Below are 19965 nucleotides of genomic sequence, written 5' to 3' on the forward strand. Positions count from 1 at the left end.
GGCTCTGAGGCTAGGGATATGCACTGGCAATCGGAAGGTTGCCGGTTCGAATCCCGTAAATGCCAAAAGGGACTCTGCTCTGTTGGGCCCTTCAGCAAGGCCCTTAACCTGCAATTGCTGAGCGCTTTGAGTAGTGAGAAAAGCGCTATATAAATGCAAAGAATTATTATTATTATTATTATTATCAGACTATGCCACCTTCTTCCATTGAGCCATGGTCCAGTTTGCATGCTCATGTGCCCATTGTATGTGCTTTTGGTTTTTGACAGGGGTCAGAATGGGCACTATGACTGGTCTGCAGCCAATACCCAGAAAGCTGTGATGCAGCGTGTGTTCTGACACCACCATTTCATGGCCAACATTAAGTTTTTCTGTAATTTGTGCTGCATAGTCTTCTGTGGGACTGGATCAGAGAGCTAGCTTTTGCTTTCTAAATGCGTCGATAAGCTCTTAGATGCCTAATATCACTGGCTGTCCTTCCTTGGACCACTTTTGGTATATACTAACCACTGCATACCAGGAACACCCTACAAGACCTGCTGTTTTGGGGATGATCTGACCCAGTCATCTACAAATCACAATTTGTCATGTTGTCAAAGTCGCTCAGATCCTTACACATGCCCATTATTCCTGCTTCCAACACTTCAAGAATGGACTGTTCATGTTGTGACTAATCTGTGTATTATATATATATTCATTTTGGAATTTAATGTGAAATGGCTTTTGAAACTACCTTTAACTTCTGCTTATACAGTAGGAGTTTCAAAAATGAACATGTCATACAGTATGTGAAAACCAACTATAAACAGAAAGACCACAACCATGAAATCCACAACAAATGTAAAAACATTTAACCAAAGTATAACATGTACTGATCCTACATAGCTGCTTAATTAAATACTATACCATGATTTACAGTATGGCAATACAAACGTAAACATTTGCTGTAGCTTTTTGGGACAGGAATAACAATTCATAATACTAAAAAATTACAAGAACTGGGTAACTAAGAAAATTTGTTATTACTTACCAGATAATCCATGGGGCAATGCTGGCTCATTACACACCTGCCTGCAGAGTGACAATGGCCCTCTCCCTTGTTTCAGGTGACATTGAAGACATTATGGAAGGCAGAGAAAACTGCTTTGTTGTGACCTAAACTTTTTAAAGTTTTTTTAAAGGTGATCAGGGGGTATTTTTCGTACGTCGCTTAAATCATCCAAGATCAGATGCCTCATCTTGGATGAGTTAATGCCGATGAAACTCATCCGGGAAAAGTCGGTTTTTCAAACACAGCCATGTAGTAGATTAGTTTAGCTGTATCTAATCATCCGAGATGATTGTGCGCACTCATGCTGAGTGAAAAGCCCATATATATTGAGTCTAGAAAACATGATCAGCAAGTACACACCGCTCGTCGCTACTACCAATTGGATGGTTTAGTGAGGTCCTCGGATCGGCCCTGCCGCGGTCGCTCGCGGCCTCTGGCGGAGCACCGAGAAGACGATTGAACTTGACTATCTAGAGGAAGTAAAAGTCGTAACAAGGTTTCCATAGGTGAACCTGCGGAAGGATCATTACCGGTTGTGCCGACCCCGTCGTTGGACGGTTGGTCCCGAAACCTTCTCGGGCCTGCTTCCCCGCCCTCTCTCCGGAGAGGCGGGAGGGCCGGGGCGGAGGGGGCGGAAGGGGTGTCCTCCCTGGGCGTCCTTCCCCTATCCCCCTGTTCCACCCTCCGCACCCGACCACCCCGTCCCTCGCTCTGGGAGGTGGGTGGCGGCGGTCCTCCCTGGGGCGCGGCCTGGACGTGCGTGGCCTTGGAGAGGCCCGGGTGGTAGGTGCTACCCTCCCGGTTGCCCGCCCGGACCTCTCGTCACCAGGCACGGCTGGGACACGGTCACCCAGTTGCCTTCTCCCTCCCATCGGCCAGCGGGGAGAAAACCCGGGCACCTACCTGTCTGCTTCGGCAACGCGGTTCAAAAATGCTGCAACAAAATGACAAAAGAACGGGCGCATTTTTTTTCACACAAGCTGTGTGTGTGTGTTAGTTAGTTAGTTACTCGAAGGATTTCAAGATTTAATATGCACAAGGGGTAACACTGCAAAAGCAGCCCAAACCAGAAAAGACAGCTGGCAAAAAGTGGCCGACAAATTAAACGCGTGTGCATTGTACTTACTGAATGCAGCGTTTCATTTCCTATGTGTCAGATTATTTAATATGTCATAATTCCAGATCAATCGTGAGCACAAGGAGAACATGGGAACAAGTTAAAGTGAAGTACAAGAATATACTTCAAACTGGTAAATATTGGTATATAACTATTTAAAGAATTGTTGACATAAAGAAACATATAATGTAAAGAACATTAATCTTAAAGCTAATAAGAAGGCAAACAAGCAAAAAACAGATGGAGGTCCACGTGGTCCAGACCTAACCCCTGCAGAAGAGTTGGCTCTCCAGCAAAATGCTCATCGCCCTGTTTCTGAGGGCATTCCAGGGGGAAACTCCTCCTCAGAACCAGTGGCAGGATGCAGTGGTCACTTCATTTCTGGGAAAGGATGGTCATTGCATATATTTGTCCTCAATGTGTGCCATAGGTATGTTCCATATAGCCCTCTTTTTTTGTTGGGTCAGTTGTAGGGAATGTCATATCCCTAGAACCTGTGTCTCACCAACGAGATATCGACAAAGGTCAAATATTTGACGAACACACTGTGTCTGATTATTCATCAGGAGGAGAGGTACATTTTCTAAATAATGTTTGATCAAACTCCACTCTGATCAGTCCCATGTGCCCCAATCACATTTTGAAATCCTGGGTAATGAGAATGTTAGGCTGATTGTGAGATTCTTTATGGAACTGTGGGTGTTTTGCCTGTGTATTACCTACCTGCAATGGCATGAAACACCTCTTTTATTGTCTGCACATGTAGGAGTCCAGGAAACACTATGAAAACCCGAAGGAAATATTTCAGAGCCAAACAGACTTTACAAATTCCCTGGCAAACTGCACTTTTAGATAGATTTTCCGTATCGCCTACAGTATATAAAAAAGTGCCGCTTGCAAAAAACCTCAAAGCAATGCATACTGTCTGTGTAGTTGTGACAGCCCGACTTCGCCGAGTTTGACTTCGAATATAAGGTCCTAATAAATTTTTGAGGTACAATATTCCCTCTCGGCTAAAGCGATATCTTTCGAAAAGAATTTCCTCCGTGAGCAATAAAGGATCTTGCTGATCGCACAAAACCATCTCTTTATGAAATTCTCTTCTTATAATTTGTGTACCAATATCAATTGGTCTCTTACTCATGAACAGCAAAGTCATGACTGAATGAATTCCACGCACGGACACTGATTAAGTGTGTGAGCTAATCCTTGTTTACATAAAACAAACCTGCTCCAAGCAGGTTTGAGGATTTGGATGTGTAGCAAGAGTTTCGAAAAAACCGACAGATCCAGGATCATGCCAAATCGTCAACAATTACATCCGGCTAAACGAGTAATCCACATATGAAAAACACCCCCCTGGTTAGTAATTGATCCACCTACTGTTGATAAATAAAAAGGGCACTGAACAGGTTTCTGATAGTCTGACAAGATGTAATATGTCACTGTATTATATTCATCCATCCATTATCCAACCCGCTATATCCTAACTACAGGGTCACAGGGGTCTGCTGGAGCCAATCCCAGCCAACACTGGGCGCAAGGCAGGAAACAAACCCCGGGAAGGGCGCCAGCCCACCGCAGGGCACCACACACCACACACACACCCACCCATACACCAAGCACACACTAGGGACAATTTAGAATCACCAATCCACCTAACCTGCATGTCTTTGGACTGTGGGAGGAAACCAGAGTACCCGGAGGAAACCCACGCAGACACAGGGAGAACATGCAAACTCCACGCAGGGAGGACCCGGGAAGCGAACCCGGGTCTCCTTACTGCGAGGCAGCAGCGCTACCCACTGCGCCACCGTGCCGCCCCTGAATTACATTGCTGGTCAGAAAGTTAAAAACAAATTGACAATGTTTTAAAGATCTATACCTATAGTTTTGTCATTGTCTCTTTTCCAACACTAGATTAACTCTACTGTCACCACATGCCCAAGGCAGTATTTATTTTTTTGTCAGCCTATTTTACATTTCAAATGTCTATTCCATACATCTGAGGATACTCCTACATGGACACCACAAATAATAAATTTAACTTTTAATAACTAACATGTTGTCCTATTGATTAACCTTAGAGATATCTTCACACTTCTCCACCATACGTTCTAGTGACACCAATTATTTCAGCAAGTGTTTCAAATGCAAATGTAAAAGATTCAACTTGACATATTTCCACAATTAGCAGACTGCGAAGAAGGCTCGGTCTATACAGCTCCCTGTCCTACAGCAGCTACCAGTATAATAAATTTCCTTGTACAAAATACTGTAGGTGACACACTAGATAGCATAAACGGCAATCACTTATTTTTTTAAGCCAGAGTGGGCAAATATGAACAATGAACACTCAAATTGAGCCACACCGTTTGATGATACAACAGCAACATACACGAAAACAGTACTGTGGCATTAACTATATTACTTAACAATAATACATTTTATTTAAATAGCACAATTCCCATGTTTGCCTGCTTTTCACACACAATGCTTGCATAACATGAAAAATAAATTCTTTGTGATTTCATTTCATTAGATTTGAAAACACTCTAGGACTTGAATTTAATTTTGGATGAAGGGGCATTCCCCATGCAACAATAAACAAGAGGATTTTCAGATGGGTATTGGGTTCATTTCTGGCTACATTTTATAAAGAATGACAAATGATCACAAATTCTCGATGTATCTGACATATTTTTGACTACTGAAAACACTACTTTGAAACAACAGTATTACAATCCAAAAATCATTATAACCCTGCTAGTAGGAAGATTGCATGTTTCCCTGTATCTTTATGGGTTTTCCTTCTGGTATTGTACTTTTCTCTCTGCAATTTAAAGATGTACAGGTTAAGTTAATTGGCAACTTTAAATTGGCCCAATGGCATAGTGTGATTGCACCCTGCAATCGGATGGTGCCTCATCTATGGCTGAACCTGGATAGTGCACCGTGAACGACAAATCTGTTCATTACAGTAAGGTTTTAAGTCAGTGTGTTTACCTACATGTTAAGTCCAGTGGGCATCAGTTTCATTAAATAAAAGAAAATAAACACTTCGATGCATACAAGCAATACATTGCTTACTCTTCAAGCTGCAATATATGTATAACCAAACATTTGGCATGGACATTTATATTACTGTTTTGCAAAGCATAAGTAAATGGAACAAACTGTACAATATGTTACAATATTCAGTGCATGAAGTGAAGATGATGAAGGTTTGTGTGTATTCCATAAATGAAGTACTCTTGGTTCTAGTGTGCATGGAACACTATTGGATCATGTGCAACTCTGGATTACAGGTGTATCATTTAGTTGTTCATAAAAGTTTTAAAAACAAATTTACTGCAGAGTTTAAATCTTACCCAAAAGCAATAGTTTAAGTAAACCACCACAAGTGATCATGCTTGTCCAAAAGATGTCAGTGGTTTGCTTGCTTTTTTCTTTTAGGCTATGGTGACTGAATAATCTCACATCCACAACTTATAAAATTGTATGTAATTGGTTTAACTCAGTTTAAATTAAGGGAGTAAAATCAACATGAAACTGTACTATATATCCTACGTGTGCTGTGAGTAGCTACATTTACATTAATACAAGCAAGATTATACAGCACATAAAAATAACAGCCTTACAAAGCTGTCAGCAAAGATGTCTTAATATAATACCCAGGAAAGTGTTACAAGACCATATATAAATCTCTGGGACTCCACAGTGAGAGCTGTTACCTTGAAATGGAGACCATTTGGAACACAGGTGAATCTTCCCAGGTAATGTCAGTCTACTAAAATTACACAAAGGGCATAGCAACAGTTTATCCACGAAGTCACAAAGTATCCTAGAAGAACAGCAGGCTTCAGCTAAAGTCAGTGTTCATGTCTCTGTGATACCTAAGAGACTAAGCAGAATTGATATTTATTGGAGAGTAGCATGGCACCAACCTCTACTATCCAAGAATAATACCAGTGCTCGTCTTGAATTTCCAAAGAAATACATGGATGATTCACAGGCCTTCTAGAATAATGCTCTACATACAGATATGTCAAAAGAAGAATTCTTTGGACGGCACAGGTTCCATTGTGTCTATCTTAAAGCTAATACTGTGTTCCACAGTAACATCATCATATCCACAGTGGTAGTATGAAGGTGTAGGGACGCTTAGCTGTCTCAGAAACAGAAAAATTGCCATTGTTGAAAAAATTATACATTCTGCACTTTATCAGAATATTCTTAAGGAGAATGTCTGGTCATCAGTCTATGAACCTGAAGCTAAAGCATTATTGGGTTATGCAGAAAGATGGCCGGACAGAATTTTAAAACCTAAAATCTTTTGTCATACTATTTTTTCTTTAAAGCACTGAGGCACTGGGAGTTTATTCTGTTACTATTAGTTTCTTTCTTAGGTAGGTCTCTACATGTAGCCTTGTAAAAGAAAAAATGTTATATATATGAAGGCAGTTACTTTTTCTCATGGGTAACATTGGTGTCGGATATGTTTGTTCTTGGAATAAAAGAAAGTAATGATTTAAAAACTGTATTGTGTGTTCGCTAAGGTTCCCTTTCTCTTGAACTACATTTTTTCTAAAGGTCTAAGGCCATTCATTGTATAAACCATGCAAAAACTGGGATATTAGAAGAGGCAAATATTTTTTTCATAGCACCAGTTACTACTGGAACACTGGCCAGAGATCAAAATGTTATTTTATTAAACTCCTATCCATAAAAAGTGTAGGTCAGTATGTCATGGCTATTTTCCACAAGCTAAAACCAAAGACTGATAGGAGGTAACTAGTATAAAAAGTAAGAGTTCTCACATTTCCTTCAGTTAGTATGTATATTAAGGTCCTGGTTTCAGACACATTAAAATAAGGAAAAACCCACTGATTTACACTGCCCTTTCGTCTTCCTTAAATTTTGGACACAAAATGCAAACCTGAAAAATCACATACCTCTCCACTTCAGACTTTAGGACTCCTCTTAAATTCTTTTCTTTCTGTGAATCTGTCTCATAGAAGAGAAATAAAAATATTTAATCAATCATTTCAACACAGAATACAATTATTAGCAAATCTAATCTAATTCACTGTTAAATACCACATGCTGGTTTCTGTAATTTTTAAATCTAGATACACGTCATACAAACAACTTTAAACAATAAATACCTACTGAATGCAAAAGCACATCATACTGTAGTTTGCAATAGTTTTCTGCACAATAGGTTACATTTAAGATATGTAATTTAGAGGACAGCTTTATAAAAATTACTTTTAAATACAAACGTAAAGATCCTGGGTTGATGGCAGCTCAGACATACATTGCCAAGAAGGAACAGTGTAACGTGCTGGCTGTAAATATAAACTATTGTTTTCAATCTAAAATTATTAATCTGTCTATAAATAGGAGATATAAACATTTCTTTATAAATTATCTGTTTGGCTGAATCCATCCAAAAATCAATGTGTGACTTTTGCGACCATCATCGGGTATATTTCTGGTCCTTCAAAATTGTCTTTCTCCAACTCATAAATTTTGCCAAATTAAGGAAATTTGTAAAGCTACATGATCTTGTATGCCAATTCATTCATGCAGAAAAGACTTTTACTAACGCTTTATGGTCTGGTTGTTTGAATCATTTATATTACTTATATTGCCCAAAACGCAACAGCAAAGACCTTACTTTAGATTAGAACATTTGAAAAGTTTTGACGAGAACGGGGCATTCATCCCAACAAACTCATCCATCCTATTCACCTTAATTGTCCAAAATAACATCAAGTCACAATTTAAAGATCACCGAAGTTCTACTCTCCAGCACACTACTTTGTAATTTATTCAATGTGTCTATGGTACTTTGTGTGAAGATAAACTTTCTAACATTTGAGCGAAATCAGCCTTTAAGATTTACAATTGTGTTCCCATATTCTTGCTGCAGAATTTGTTTTAAAGTAACAACTGGGATGGGATATAATATAGTAATTACTCTTACAATTTAAAAAACTTTAATCATGTCTCATCTTACCTTCTGTTTGCTTGAACCGAAAAGGTTTAACTCCCTTAATCTTTCCTCATAGCTCATACTCTGTAGTCCTGTTTTTTTTTTTTTTTTTTTTTGTAATATGGAGACCAAAAGTAAACAATACAGTAATCCCTCCTCCATCGCGGGGGTTGCGTTCCAGAGCCACCCGCGAAATAAGAAAATCCGCGAAGTAGAAACCATATGTTTATATGGTTATTTTTATATTGTCATGCTTGGGTCACAGATTTGCGCAGAAACACAGGAGGTTGTAGAGAGACAGGAACGTTATTCAAACACTGCAAACAAACATTTGTCTCTTTTTCAAAAGTTTAAACTGTGCTCCATGACAAGACAGAGATGACAGTTCTGTCTCACAATTAAAAGAATGCAAAAATAGCTTCCTCTTCAAAGGAGTGCGTGTCAGGAGCACAGAATGTCACATAGATAGAGAAAACAATCTCTAGCAAACAAATCAATAGGGCTATTTGGCTTTTAAGTATGCGAAGCACAGCGGCACAAAGCTGTTGAAGGCGGCAGCTCACACCCCCTCCGTCAGGAGCAGGGAGAGAGAGAGAGAGACAGAGTTTGTTTTTCAGTCAAAAATCAATACGTGCCCTTCGAGCTTTTAAGTATGCGAAGCACTGTGCAGCATGTCGTTTCAGGAAGCAGCTTCACAAAAGATAGCAACGTGAAGATAATCTTTCAGCATTTTTCGTCTAGGTGTACGAACAGCCCCCCTGCTCAATCCCCATACGTCAGGATCACAGATAGTCAGCGCAAGAGAGAGAGAAAAGTAAGCAATCTAGCTTCTCAGCCATCTGCCAATAGCGTCCCTTGTATGAAATGAACTGGGCAAACCAACTGAGGAAGCATGTACCAGAAATTAAAAGACCCATTGTCCGCAGAAATCCACGAACCAGCAAAAAATCTGCGATATATATTAAAATATGCTTACATATAAAATCCGCGATGGAGTGAAGCCGCGAAAGGCGAAGCGCGATATAGCGAGGGATCACTGTACTCCAAGTGAGGCCTCATTAGTGTATAACAGAACTTAAGCATGACCTCCATGGAAGTTATACTCCACACTGTGCGACATACAAACTAACACCCTCTTAGCTTTCTTGTTCACTTACGTTCACTGTCTGGGTGTAGATAGCAATGAGTCCACTATGACTCCTAGTTTCTCAAAAGGTGTACTTTCAACCTTCAGACCTCCCTTTGTGTATTCAAATGTCACATTTTTTCATCCTATATAATTTTATATATACACCTATGTTAAATGTCATCTGCCCAAGACTGTATGCTATCCAAATACCTCTGTAACACTTCTCTGCCCATCCATCCTAGGTTAGTATCACCTTTAAAATGAACCAGCTTATTGATTATACTCTTGTCCAGATCATTTATGCATATTAAAAAGAGCCTCAGCACAGATTCCTCAGGGACAGCACATCACCTAATTAGGTGCTATAAAAAATATATTATTATTATTAATTTTTATTAAGTTCACTACACCACAACTATTTATTTCCTGTGTTTGTGCCAATTTTGTACCCACTTGAATTTCTATTTCTTTTAGTTTAAGCGCTAACCTTTCATGTTGTACCTTAATAAAAGCCTTCTGAAAATCAAGACAAATAATATCATATGCACCTCCTAGACATCCAGCATTTTATTGAAACATGCCCTTTCTTGTATGAATCCATGTTGAGTATTTCCTAATACTGCTGCTCTATCTTTTCCTTAATAACTGCTTCCATTAATTTATCTGTAGTCAGTCAGTCAGTCATTGTCCAACCTGCCAAATCCTAACACAGGGTCACGGGAGTCTGCTGGAGCCAGTCCCAGCAAGGCAGGAACAAACCCCGGGCAGGGCACCAGCCCACCACAGGACACACACCAAGCAATCCCAGGGGGCAAGGCAGAAACAAAACCCGGGCAGGGCGCCAGCCCACCGCAGGACACACACCTACACACCAAGCACACACTAGGGACAATTTAGGCTCGTCAATGCACCTAACCTGTGGGAGGAAACCCACGCAGACATGGGAAGAACATGCAAACTCAACGCAGGGAGGACCTAGGAAGCGAACCCAGGTCTCCTTACTGCGAAGCAGCAGCGCTACCACTGCGCCACCCTAATTTATCTGTAATGCACAATAAACTTACTGGCCTCCAGCTACTTGGAACAGTGCGATCACCCTTTTAATACAATGGGATAATACTTGCTAGCCTCCAGTCTTTAGAACGTTTCCCAGTGTGCAGAGATTTTTAAACAATATGTGGCAAGGGCTTAGAACTAATGAAACACGAGTATAATACTCCCTTTCCTAAATCACATCATTGGCTTCCAATTAAACCGAGAACTGATTTTAAAATCTTTCAACTCACATACAAGTTCATATGTGGATTAGCCCCTAATTACTATATAGAACTTTTTACAACTGCACCTGTATTTGAGGGTGTACACTGAACTCCAGATTCAGATCTGCCTTGTCTGTCTTTAGCTCCAGGACACTCAAATTTTGGAATTTGTTCTCAGCATTTCAAGGGGCTCTGTGCAATGGTTGACCCAATGCTCTGACCCCAGCTGAAAACTCCTTGTTTTGGCATAACATATTCTTATTACAGTTGTTAATGTGGCTGTTTAATAAAAGGGTAGTAAGTTTTTTTCCTCATTTTTTCATTATCTATGATGGCACTTGGCCTGTTTTGGAGCATATATACATTTTCACATACAACGGACCTATTTTCAGACAACTTCTAACCAAATGAACCTGTTGTGATTTGTCTATGGGATAATTCAAGTCACCGATATTTGTAATAATTGCACAACTAAAGAACATACGGGGTTCATAAGGGGAAAATACACTTAAAAAAAAAAAAACAAGTGAATTTGTCTCTCTGTTGAGTTAAACATAGTGATACAGAAAAAAGTTACAATGACTAAAATAAATGTAAATGTCTTGTGTGATATGGGTTGGGGTATGTGTAGATGGTTAACTTGATGAATCCAAACAATGAGAATTTTAAAAATATATGCATTTTATAAAAGGATTTTGTTAACTCTTATCTATGCAAAAATAAAATAGTACCCATAATAAATTAATGTCAAATTTACATCTTAGGAATTTTCCACAGAGAAGCAAAGCAGTTGGGCAGGGGTTGGTTTGGTGATGGGTCAAATTGCAATCACTGATACAATAAGTAAACCTTAGGTGATGTTGCAGTCTGTGAAAAACGTTGTTAAAAAAAGACTTGACATCCGCAGTATTCATCCATACATTGTTTTGCTTAACAGTACTTACAAACCTTCATTAAAACGCATACGTCTCCAATTAGGGCATCTACTAAGAAACACAAGTCAGTTGGAGAACATAAAACCCTCCACGGGTCTCACCTGAATACACCGAGTTCTTGTCAATTCCTGCCGTCTCATCTCCGACCACAAGGACTCTCCTACCTGTCTTCTCGGTTAAATACTCTTTTAATTCTTCCGATCTGCGGCTCTTACCGCTACAGGGAAAGCCGCAAAAAATTACAAGGGGCATCTCACTCAACTTTAGAATCGAACATCACACTTTCAGGCAGTGAAGCAATATGTAGCAAGTAGCCATCCTAACCCGGAAGCCGTTCTCTTGACCTCCCAGACTCCGCCCTTATGTGGCTAACGTTCAAAAGCAGAGAGCGAGCAAGAATGAGAGTGTGTGCGTGCGTATACACAGCGTGATAGTTGGTCTTTTGGTTTAGATTAAGTATAGAAATCATAACGTGTTAGAATATGCTGGTAATGGATAAAAGGAAGGATACGGCTGTTTAAAACAAGGTAACATTCACCTGGGCTGTCAGTCTCACATCAGTGCAGTCTGGTTTCAAGGCAAGAACCAACGCTGGCCGGGAAACCCCGTCATTGCAAGACACACGAACTAATAATGTATCCATACCCCGTTGAGAAGTCCTTAGCCAATTAGCCTTAAGTTTATAGGGAGCTATCATGTTCACATCGATTGGAGATGAACTTTATTGTTTTTTGTGTTTATAAAAAAAATATAGGAAATTATGGCAAGTGGTAAAAGGGGGAAGAGTGAAAGGACTCGAGTTCGTAACGCCCGATTCTAACCATGTCATTTTTTTCACCATGACAATTCAATGGATGACAATCGAAACTCTTCAGAAATTGTACTTGTGTACTAAACGGACGGCAGTGAAACCTCCCCCATGGAGCCCAACACTAGAATGGCTAGGGGGAAACCTTATGCAACCTCCAAAACACTTCTGTTTTCCTTTGTCATGCCGTCCGTCCATTTAGTACACAAGTACCCAGAAATTTTCTCAATTTACTAGTTATGTATTCTATGTTAAATGTAGTTGCTAGTCGTCCAGCTAATGGAGAACATATCCTTTTTAGTCTAATGTCCTCAATCCGGCAGGCAAAGCTAATGTCCAGCTTTTGCATGACATAACAGCCCTATTCCGTTGAGGATCTTAAGACCTTCCGATCTCAGATGGGAGCCCCTTCTCACGCTTATCGATATTATTTACATACATGTTCGCACTCCAATCTCCAAGAGATAAGCCCCATTTGTTCGAGTGAATATTCAGTGGAAGAGCTGCTGCAAAGCAAAACTTCAGAGTCCTTTAGCTACTCAGTACCTAGCAGTTTTAATCTGTGGAGCAGTTGATTTAGCATTTCTTTATAATTACACAGGTCCGCAAAATTAAACTCGTAAAAACATTTTAATTTGGGATATTTTTTGTGATCGTTTTTTATTTGATTTCAAAAATAGTAAGAGACTAACATCAAAAAGAAAGACATTTTCATATGTAAATTTGAACACCCCATCTCCTAGATTTTTCTCTCTGTCCATCACCAGTGAATTATTTAATTATCCTCAATAACAGCGAAAATTCTTACAGTTTCTCAGTAGAAGAACCATGAACAGTTGTTTTTATTTGCATGCATAAGCACCATGATTCCATCACATCACATTTAAGTGCAAAATTGAAAGGAATTTTTAACTAAAATTTAACATATTACATACTTTATCGACATAATGCAATATTGTTCTAAATAAAATTTACATTAAATTATTTAGTTAATCTAATAGTTTTAAACACTGTATATGTAAAGAAAGCAACAATACATATTCATTGATCTACATATACAGTAATTCTCTAGTTTTTGTCACGTGGCTTTTTGATCCAATACGTTGTTTGGTTACCTGGCTCTTTCAAATATGTCCCTATGAACCACCCAGCAGCAGTTTGCCATCTTACTGACATCCTAGCATCACTGGTACCTACTTACATTGTCCTTGATATCTTCTGATGGAATGTTTCACCGTGCACCACGCCAAGATTTTCAGGGAAAATTTTCAAATGTGAGTCCAAAAAGTGAACTTTGAGACTTCATGCTGCAACCCAATTTCTTAAACTTAACAAATTTTTCACTTTTTCTTTATAATTTAAGTCTTTGATGTTACAGTACCAAAAATTTTAGAAATTACTTTGTTCAATGATACTCAAGCCTTTTATTCCAGGTCATTCATGACAACATCAAATTCTGCATAAGAAACCAGTTTCCTAATACTATCTCCTATAAAAATGTCCTCTTCCAATTTGGCCTCAGGCAATCCTGGAAACTTTCAGCACAAATGCATAAAACAGCCCCCATCTTTTGACAGGGTAAATTGCTTCATTAAACCCAGCTTAATATGAAGCCCTGGTAGCATCAATTTACCTGGATTTACTAAGCTAGGCCAGATGACGTTTTAGTCACCAAGCTGTATCGTTTTTCAAACTGTTTTGCTTTAAAATAGATCTTAACTTTAAAATATTATATTTAAATAAATTATTATTAAAATACAATATTGATATATAATTAATAGTAGTGCCAAAACACAAAAAAATCTATAATTGACAGGTAAAAATGTGTTTTGTGAAATAATGATACATGTTCGAAAAAAATGGATTTCATTTTTTAATTCAGTACCCAAAGATATGTAAAAAATTGCATGAAATAATCAAAAAATGTTTCAATATATACTGTGATTTAGGAAAGCAAATTAAGGTTAAGTATGTTGCACTCATTTTAACCATTCCTATTATGTTGAGTGATTGATCACTTCATGAATGCCAGTATATAAAATAATGAATGAAAGCTGGCTGGAACATTCTGAATGAACAGAGTGTTGGCTGAATTATCAGAAACACTACTCACTAACCTGCGGTGGGCTGGCGCCCTGCCCCGGGTATGTTCCGTGCCTTGCGCCCTGTGTTGGCTGGGATTGGCTCCAGCAGACCCCTGTGACCCTGTAGATAGATAGATAGATAGATAGATAGATAGATAGATAGATAGATAGATAGATAGATAGATAGATAGATAGATAGATAGATAGATAGATAGATAGATAGATAGATAGATAGATAGATACTTTATTAATCCCAAGGGGAAATTCACAATACTTGAATAGACGAGTCTTGGCGTGTAAAAATCCATGCCCACGTTGTAAAAGTAAGTATGTCCAGGGAACGAATCCACATAAAATAAAGTGATAGGAGTGATCAATAAAAAAGAAAAAGAAAAGTAGAAAAATAAAGTCATACACAGAGCTGCTGAAAAGGCTGCCACTCTCGGCGGAGCCTGAGCCATAGTGTAGTAGTGTATCCTGTAGTTAGGATATAGCGGGTTGGATAATGGATGGATGGATGGACTACTCACTAACCCAGCCACAGGGGTTGCATAAACCAGTGTGTTTCTTCATGCTGGTCCCATGCCAGTCATTTAAGTCAGGAAGGGCATCCAGTGTAAAATTTTGCCAGATCAATATGCAGACAACAATACAGATTTACATACCAGATTGGTCAAGACCCAGGTTAACCACTGCCACCACCAGTACTGTGTTAGCCAACAGCGTGCTGATGGAAATTGGGTTACTGTTAGCCAAAGCAGGAGATGAACAGGGGGGACATGTGTCCAAAGACAGGAGGTGAGGAGGAAGGTGGAGAGAGTGGAACTGAGGGTAGCAACATTGAATGTTTGCAGTATGACTGGTAAGGGGAGAGAGTTAGCTGATATGATGGATAAAAGGAAGGTTGATATATTGTGCGTGCAAGAGACTAAATGGAAGGGGAGTAAGGCCAGATGGATCGGAGGTAGATTTGAATTGTTCTATTATGGTGTGGATGGGAGGAGAAATGGGGTAGGGGTTATTCTGAAGCAACAGTATGTCAACAGTGTTTTGGAGATTAAAAGAGTGCCAGCCAGAGTGATGACTATGAAACTGGAAATTGAACGTATGATGATGAATGTTGTTTGTGCATATGCCCCACAAGTTTGCTGTGCGATGGATGAAAAAGAAGATTTCTAGAGTGTTTTAGATGAAGTGATGGATAGTGTACCCAAGGAACAGAGAGAGGTGATTGGAGCGGATTTCAATGGACATATTGGTAATGGGTAGGTACAGTGTTAAGGAGAGGAATGAAGAAGGTCAGATGATAGTGGATTTTGCAAAAATGATAGACATGGCTGTGGTGGATACGTATTTTAAGAAGAAGGAGGAACACAGGGTGAGGTACAAGAGTGGTGGAAGATGCAAACAAGTAGATTATATCCTATGCAGAAGAGTCAATTTGATGGAGATTGAAGACTGCAAAGTGATGGCAGGGGAAAGTGTAGTTAAACAGCATAGGATGGTGGTCTGTAGGATGAAGTTGAAGATCAAGAAGAGAAGAAGAGAGAGGGAAGAGCCAAGGATCAAATAGTGGAAGTTGAAAATGGAAGACTGCAAGGTTGAGTTCAGGGAGGAGGTAAGACAGGCACTGGGTGTCAGTGAAGAGTTAGGGCTCGTTTATACTTCACGCTCAGAATGCGTACGCGCACGCATCATGGCTGCCACACGTTCCCAGTGTTCATTTGACACGTCCTCTGAGCACGTCCTAAGAAATTAATGCGACGCGTGCGCCAGTTGCAGTACCAGCAAAAAGTCGGGGGGCGCAGTGTGATAAAAGTTGGAATGTGACGTCAGAGTCTCTGTTTACTATTTACATGTGACAGAAAGCTGCTATGCGGATCCTACGGGATCGGTGTGCGCGCTTTGATGTTTAATGAGTGGTGTGATGTAGTGAAGCAAATTGCCGATATACAGATGCATTCATGGTGCTTTTATATTCAAGCGTCACATATTCCCGACTGTAATGACACAATACATTTTTAAAGCCTCACGTACCATCTTTTGTGCTGTCTTTTTTTTCTGGGGCTTCCTCCTGACCTGACAGGAGCGGCAAACATCAATAGATCACCACACAGAACACATTAAATATATGAAATTCCAACTCTCTGCACATTTAGAATCCTAAGATTTATACCTGATATCACCTTCATGATGAAATGCATTAAAGTATGTATGTATGTTACATTTTACAGATAAATCATTAATTTTGTTTAAATAATGAATACTGTTAATAATTACACACATGGGGGTGACACTGTGGCAGAGTGGTAGCACTGCTGTCTCCCAGGGAGTCACGTTGCTGGTATTCCCTGCCTGGAGCTTACATGTTTTCCTGCTGGGTTTCCACAGTGTGCTCCGGTTTCCCTCCAAAGATATGCAGATTTAGTGACACTAAAATGATGCTAGTGTATGTGAGTGCTTGTATTCACCTTGCGATGTGCTGATGCACATCTAGAGATTGTTTCTGCCTCGTGCCCAATGGTAGCTGGAATGGGCACAACCCTGACTTGATGGATTTGATCATTAAACAACCTTTTCAGAGATATTGCGTTAAGGTGTCATCGGAATTTAATGGGTGTTCCAGGCAATTCACAACACAACAAAGCCGAACCTGTTCTCACCGTGATAATATCTTGCACTGCCACCTGGTGGATTCCTCCAGATTTATGTAAAGTACACGTGCAAGTTTAAACAGTAAAACGCTTGCGTAGCAGGAGCGTCCTCTGGAGCATACGTCGCGTTGTGTGAAGTATAAACTTGGCCTTACCAGACAATTAGGCAACTATAGCAGAAGTAGTAAGGGTGAGAGCAAGAAGGGTGCTTGGTGTGACATTTGGACAGAGGAAGGAGGAAAAGGAAACCTGGTGGTGGAATGGGGAAGTACAGGAGAGTATACAGATGAAGAGGTTGGCGAAGAAGAAATGGGATAGTGAGAGATGCAGAAATTATACAAGAGTACAAAGAGATAAGGTGTAAAATGAAGAGAGAGGTGGCGGAGGCTAAAGAAAAGGTGTATGATGAGTTGTTTGAGAGGTTGGACACTAAGAAGGGAGAAAATGACCTGTACCAAGTAGCTAGACAGAGGGACCGATCTGGGAAACGTGTACAGCAGGTTAGAATTATAAAGAATAAAGATGGAAACATACAAGTGAAGAGGGTGTGTTGAGCAGATGGAAAGAGTACTTTGAGAGGCTGATAAATGAAGAGAATAACAGAGAGAGAAGGTTAGATGATGTGGCAATAGTGAATTAGGAACTGCAATGGATTAGCAGGAGGAAGTAAGGACAGCTGTGAAGAGAATGAAGACTGGGAAGGCCATTGGTCCAGATGACATACCTGTGGAAGCACGGAGGTGTTTAGGAGAGATGGTAGAGGAGTTTTTAACCACATTGCTTAATGAAATCTTTGAAAGTGAGAGGATGCCTAAGGAGTGGAGAAGAAGTGTACTGGTACCGATTTTTAAGAATAAGGGGGTTGTGCAGAGCAGTAGTAACTACAGTAGGATAAAATTGATGAGCCACAGCATGAAGTTATGGGAAAGAGTTTTGGAAGCCAGATTAAGAATGATAACATGCCAGGAAAGAGCACCACAGATGTGATGAATGGCAGAGTAGTATGTTAAGAGTTGTACAGGATATGTACAAGGAAAGTGTGACAGTGTTGAGGTCTGCAGTAAGAGTGACAGATGCATTCAACATGGAAGTGGGATTACATTAGGAATTGGCTCTGAGCCCTTTCTTATTTGCAAAGGCTATGGACAGGTTGACAGACGAGATCAGACAGTAGTCCCTGTGGACTATGATGTTTGCTGATGACATTGTGATTTGTAGCGAGAGTCGGGAGCAGGTTGAGGAGACCCTGGAGAGGTGGAGATGTGCTCTAGAGAGGAGAGGATTGAAGGTCAGTTGGAACATGACAGAACACTTGTGTGTGAATGAGAGGCGGGTCAATGGAATGGTGAGGATGCAGGGAGTAGAGTTGGCAAAGGTGGACGAGTTTAAATACTTGGGATTAACAGTACAGATTAACAGGAATTGTGGAAAAGAGGTGAAAAAGAGAGTGCAGGCAGGGTGGAATTGGTGCAGAAGAGTGTCTGGAATAATTTGTGACAGACGGATATCAGCAAGACTGAAAGGGAAGGTCTATAGGATGACAGTGAGACCAGCTATGTTATATGGGTTGGAGGCAGTGGCACTGACCAAAAAACAGGAGACAGAGCTGCAGGTGGCAGAGTTAAAGATGCTAAGATTTGCACTGGGGGTGACATGGATGGATAGGATTAGGAACGAGTACATTAGAGGGTCATCTCAGGTTGGATGGTTTAGAGACAAAGCCAGAGAGGTGAGATTGTGTTGGTTTGGACATGTGCAGAGGAGAGTTGCTTAGTATATTGGGAAAAAGATGCTAAGGATGGAGCTGCCAGGCAATAGGAAGAGAGGAATGCCTAAGAGAAGGTTTATGGATGTGGCGAGAGAGGACTTGCAGGTGATGGGGGTAACAGAGCAAGATGCACAGTACAGGAAGATATGGAAAAAGATGATCTGCTGAGACAACCCCTAATAGGAGCAACCAAAAGAAGAAGAAGAAACACTATTCACTGGTCCAACAAAACCAAATTTAGTGTCATGTCTAGAGGTAACCAGGCACCACTTATCATCTGTACATTACTGTTCCAGCTGTGAAGCATGATGATGGCAGCATCATGTTTTGAGGTTGTTTTTCAGTGGCAGGGACTGAGAGACTGGACAGGGTTGAGGGAAAGCCAAATGGAGCAAAGTATGGAAATATCCTCAATGAAAACCTGATCCAGAGTACTCTGGACGACAAATTGGGAAGAATTTTCAACTTTCAATATGTCAATAACCCTAAGTACAAAGCAAAGAGTGGCTTTGGGAATTTTCTAGGAATGTCCTTGAGTGTCTAAGGCTGACCCCAAATTTCAATCCAATTGAACATATTGTGTGGTAGACGGCTGGGGGTCCTGCCCAGGCGGGATGTCTGGAAGGACTGGGAGAGGAACAATACCTCCCCTGAGCCATGAGAGGGCAGCCACCCTGGTCTGCATGGGAGCCGCGGGAACAGAGCTTGGAACCTCATCCCTGTTGGGGCCCATGGTCACTGCCAGGGAGCGCCCGGACAATTATGGAGCCCTGGACGGCTGCACTTCCGCCACACCAGGAAGTGCTGCTGGAAGAAGAGTTCAGGTACGCCCAGAGGTCTTTCTGGGTGCAAAAGCAGCACTTCCGCCACATCAGGAAGTGCTGCCGGAAGAAGATCAGGCAGCACTTGGAGCACATCCGGTGAGTGATAAAAGGGGCCGCCTCACTCCATTTGAGGAGTCGGAGTTGGGAGGGAGAAAATGGAGCTTACGAGAGAGGAGTGGAGGTGGCTGAAGAGAAGTACAAAGGACTGAGCCTTGAGATTTGTGCACGGTGTTATTGTGTTGTGCATTAAACAGTGCATGTTTTTGGGACATCTGGAGTCCGTGTCTGTCTGTTGCCGGGCTGATCTTTCACAACTGTATCTGGAGACACCAAAA

The 19965-nt window shown here is 40.6% G+C and overlaps 2 protein-coding genes across 2 annotated transcripts in view; both read right to left on the reverse strand.

Moving 5' to 3' along the window:
• Window positions 1-11836, reverse strand: part of kti12 (KTI12 chromatin associated homolog) — a 35768-nt gene extending 23932 nt beyond the window's left edge. Inside the window, exons 1-2 of the mRNA XM_051920355.1 lie at window positions 11594-11836; window positions 7124-7175 (exon numbers count right to left, since the gene is read on the reverse strand). Coding sequence (XP_051776315.1) covers window positions 7124-7175; window positions 11594-11744 — 203 coding nt within the window. The 5' untranslated portion in view covers window positions 11745-11836. The remainder of the gene's footprint in view (window positions 1-7123; window positions 7176-11593) is intronic.
• LOC127526110 (craniofacial development protein 2-like) overlaps window positions 1-19965 on the reverse strand; it is a 1015936-nt gene that overhangs the window by 519943 nt on the left and 476028 nt on the right. The gene's annotated exons all lie outside the window — the stretch shown is intronic.

The sequence above is a fragment of the Erpetoichthys calabaricus genome, chromosome 17 (genome assembly GCF_900747795.2).
Source record: "Erpetoichthys calabaricus chromosome 17, fErpCal1.3, whole genome shotgun sequence".
NCBI lineage: Eukaryota > Metazoa > Chordata > Cladistia > Polypteriformes > Polypteridae > Erpetoichthys > Erpetoichthys calabaricus.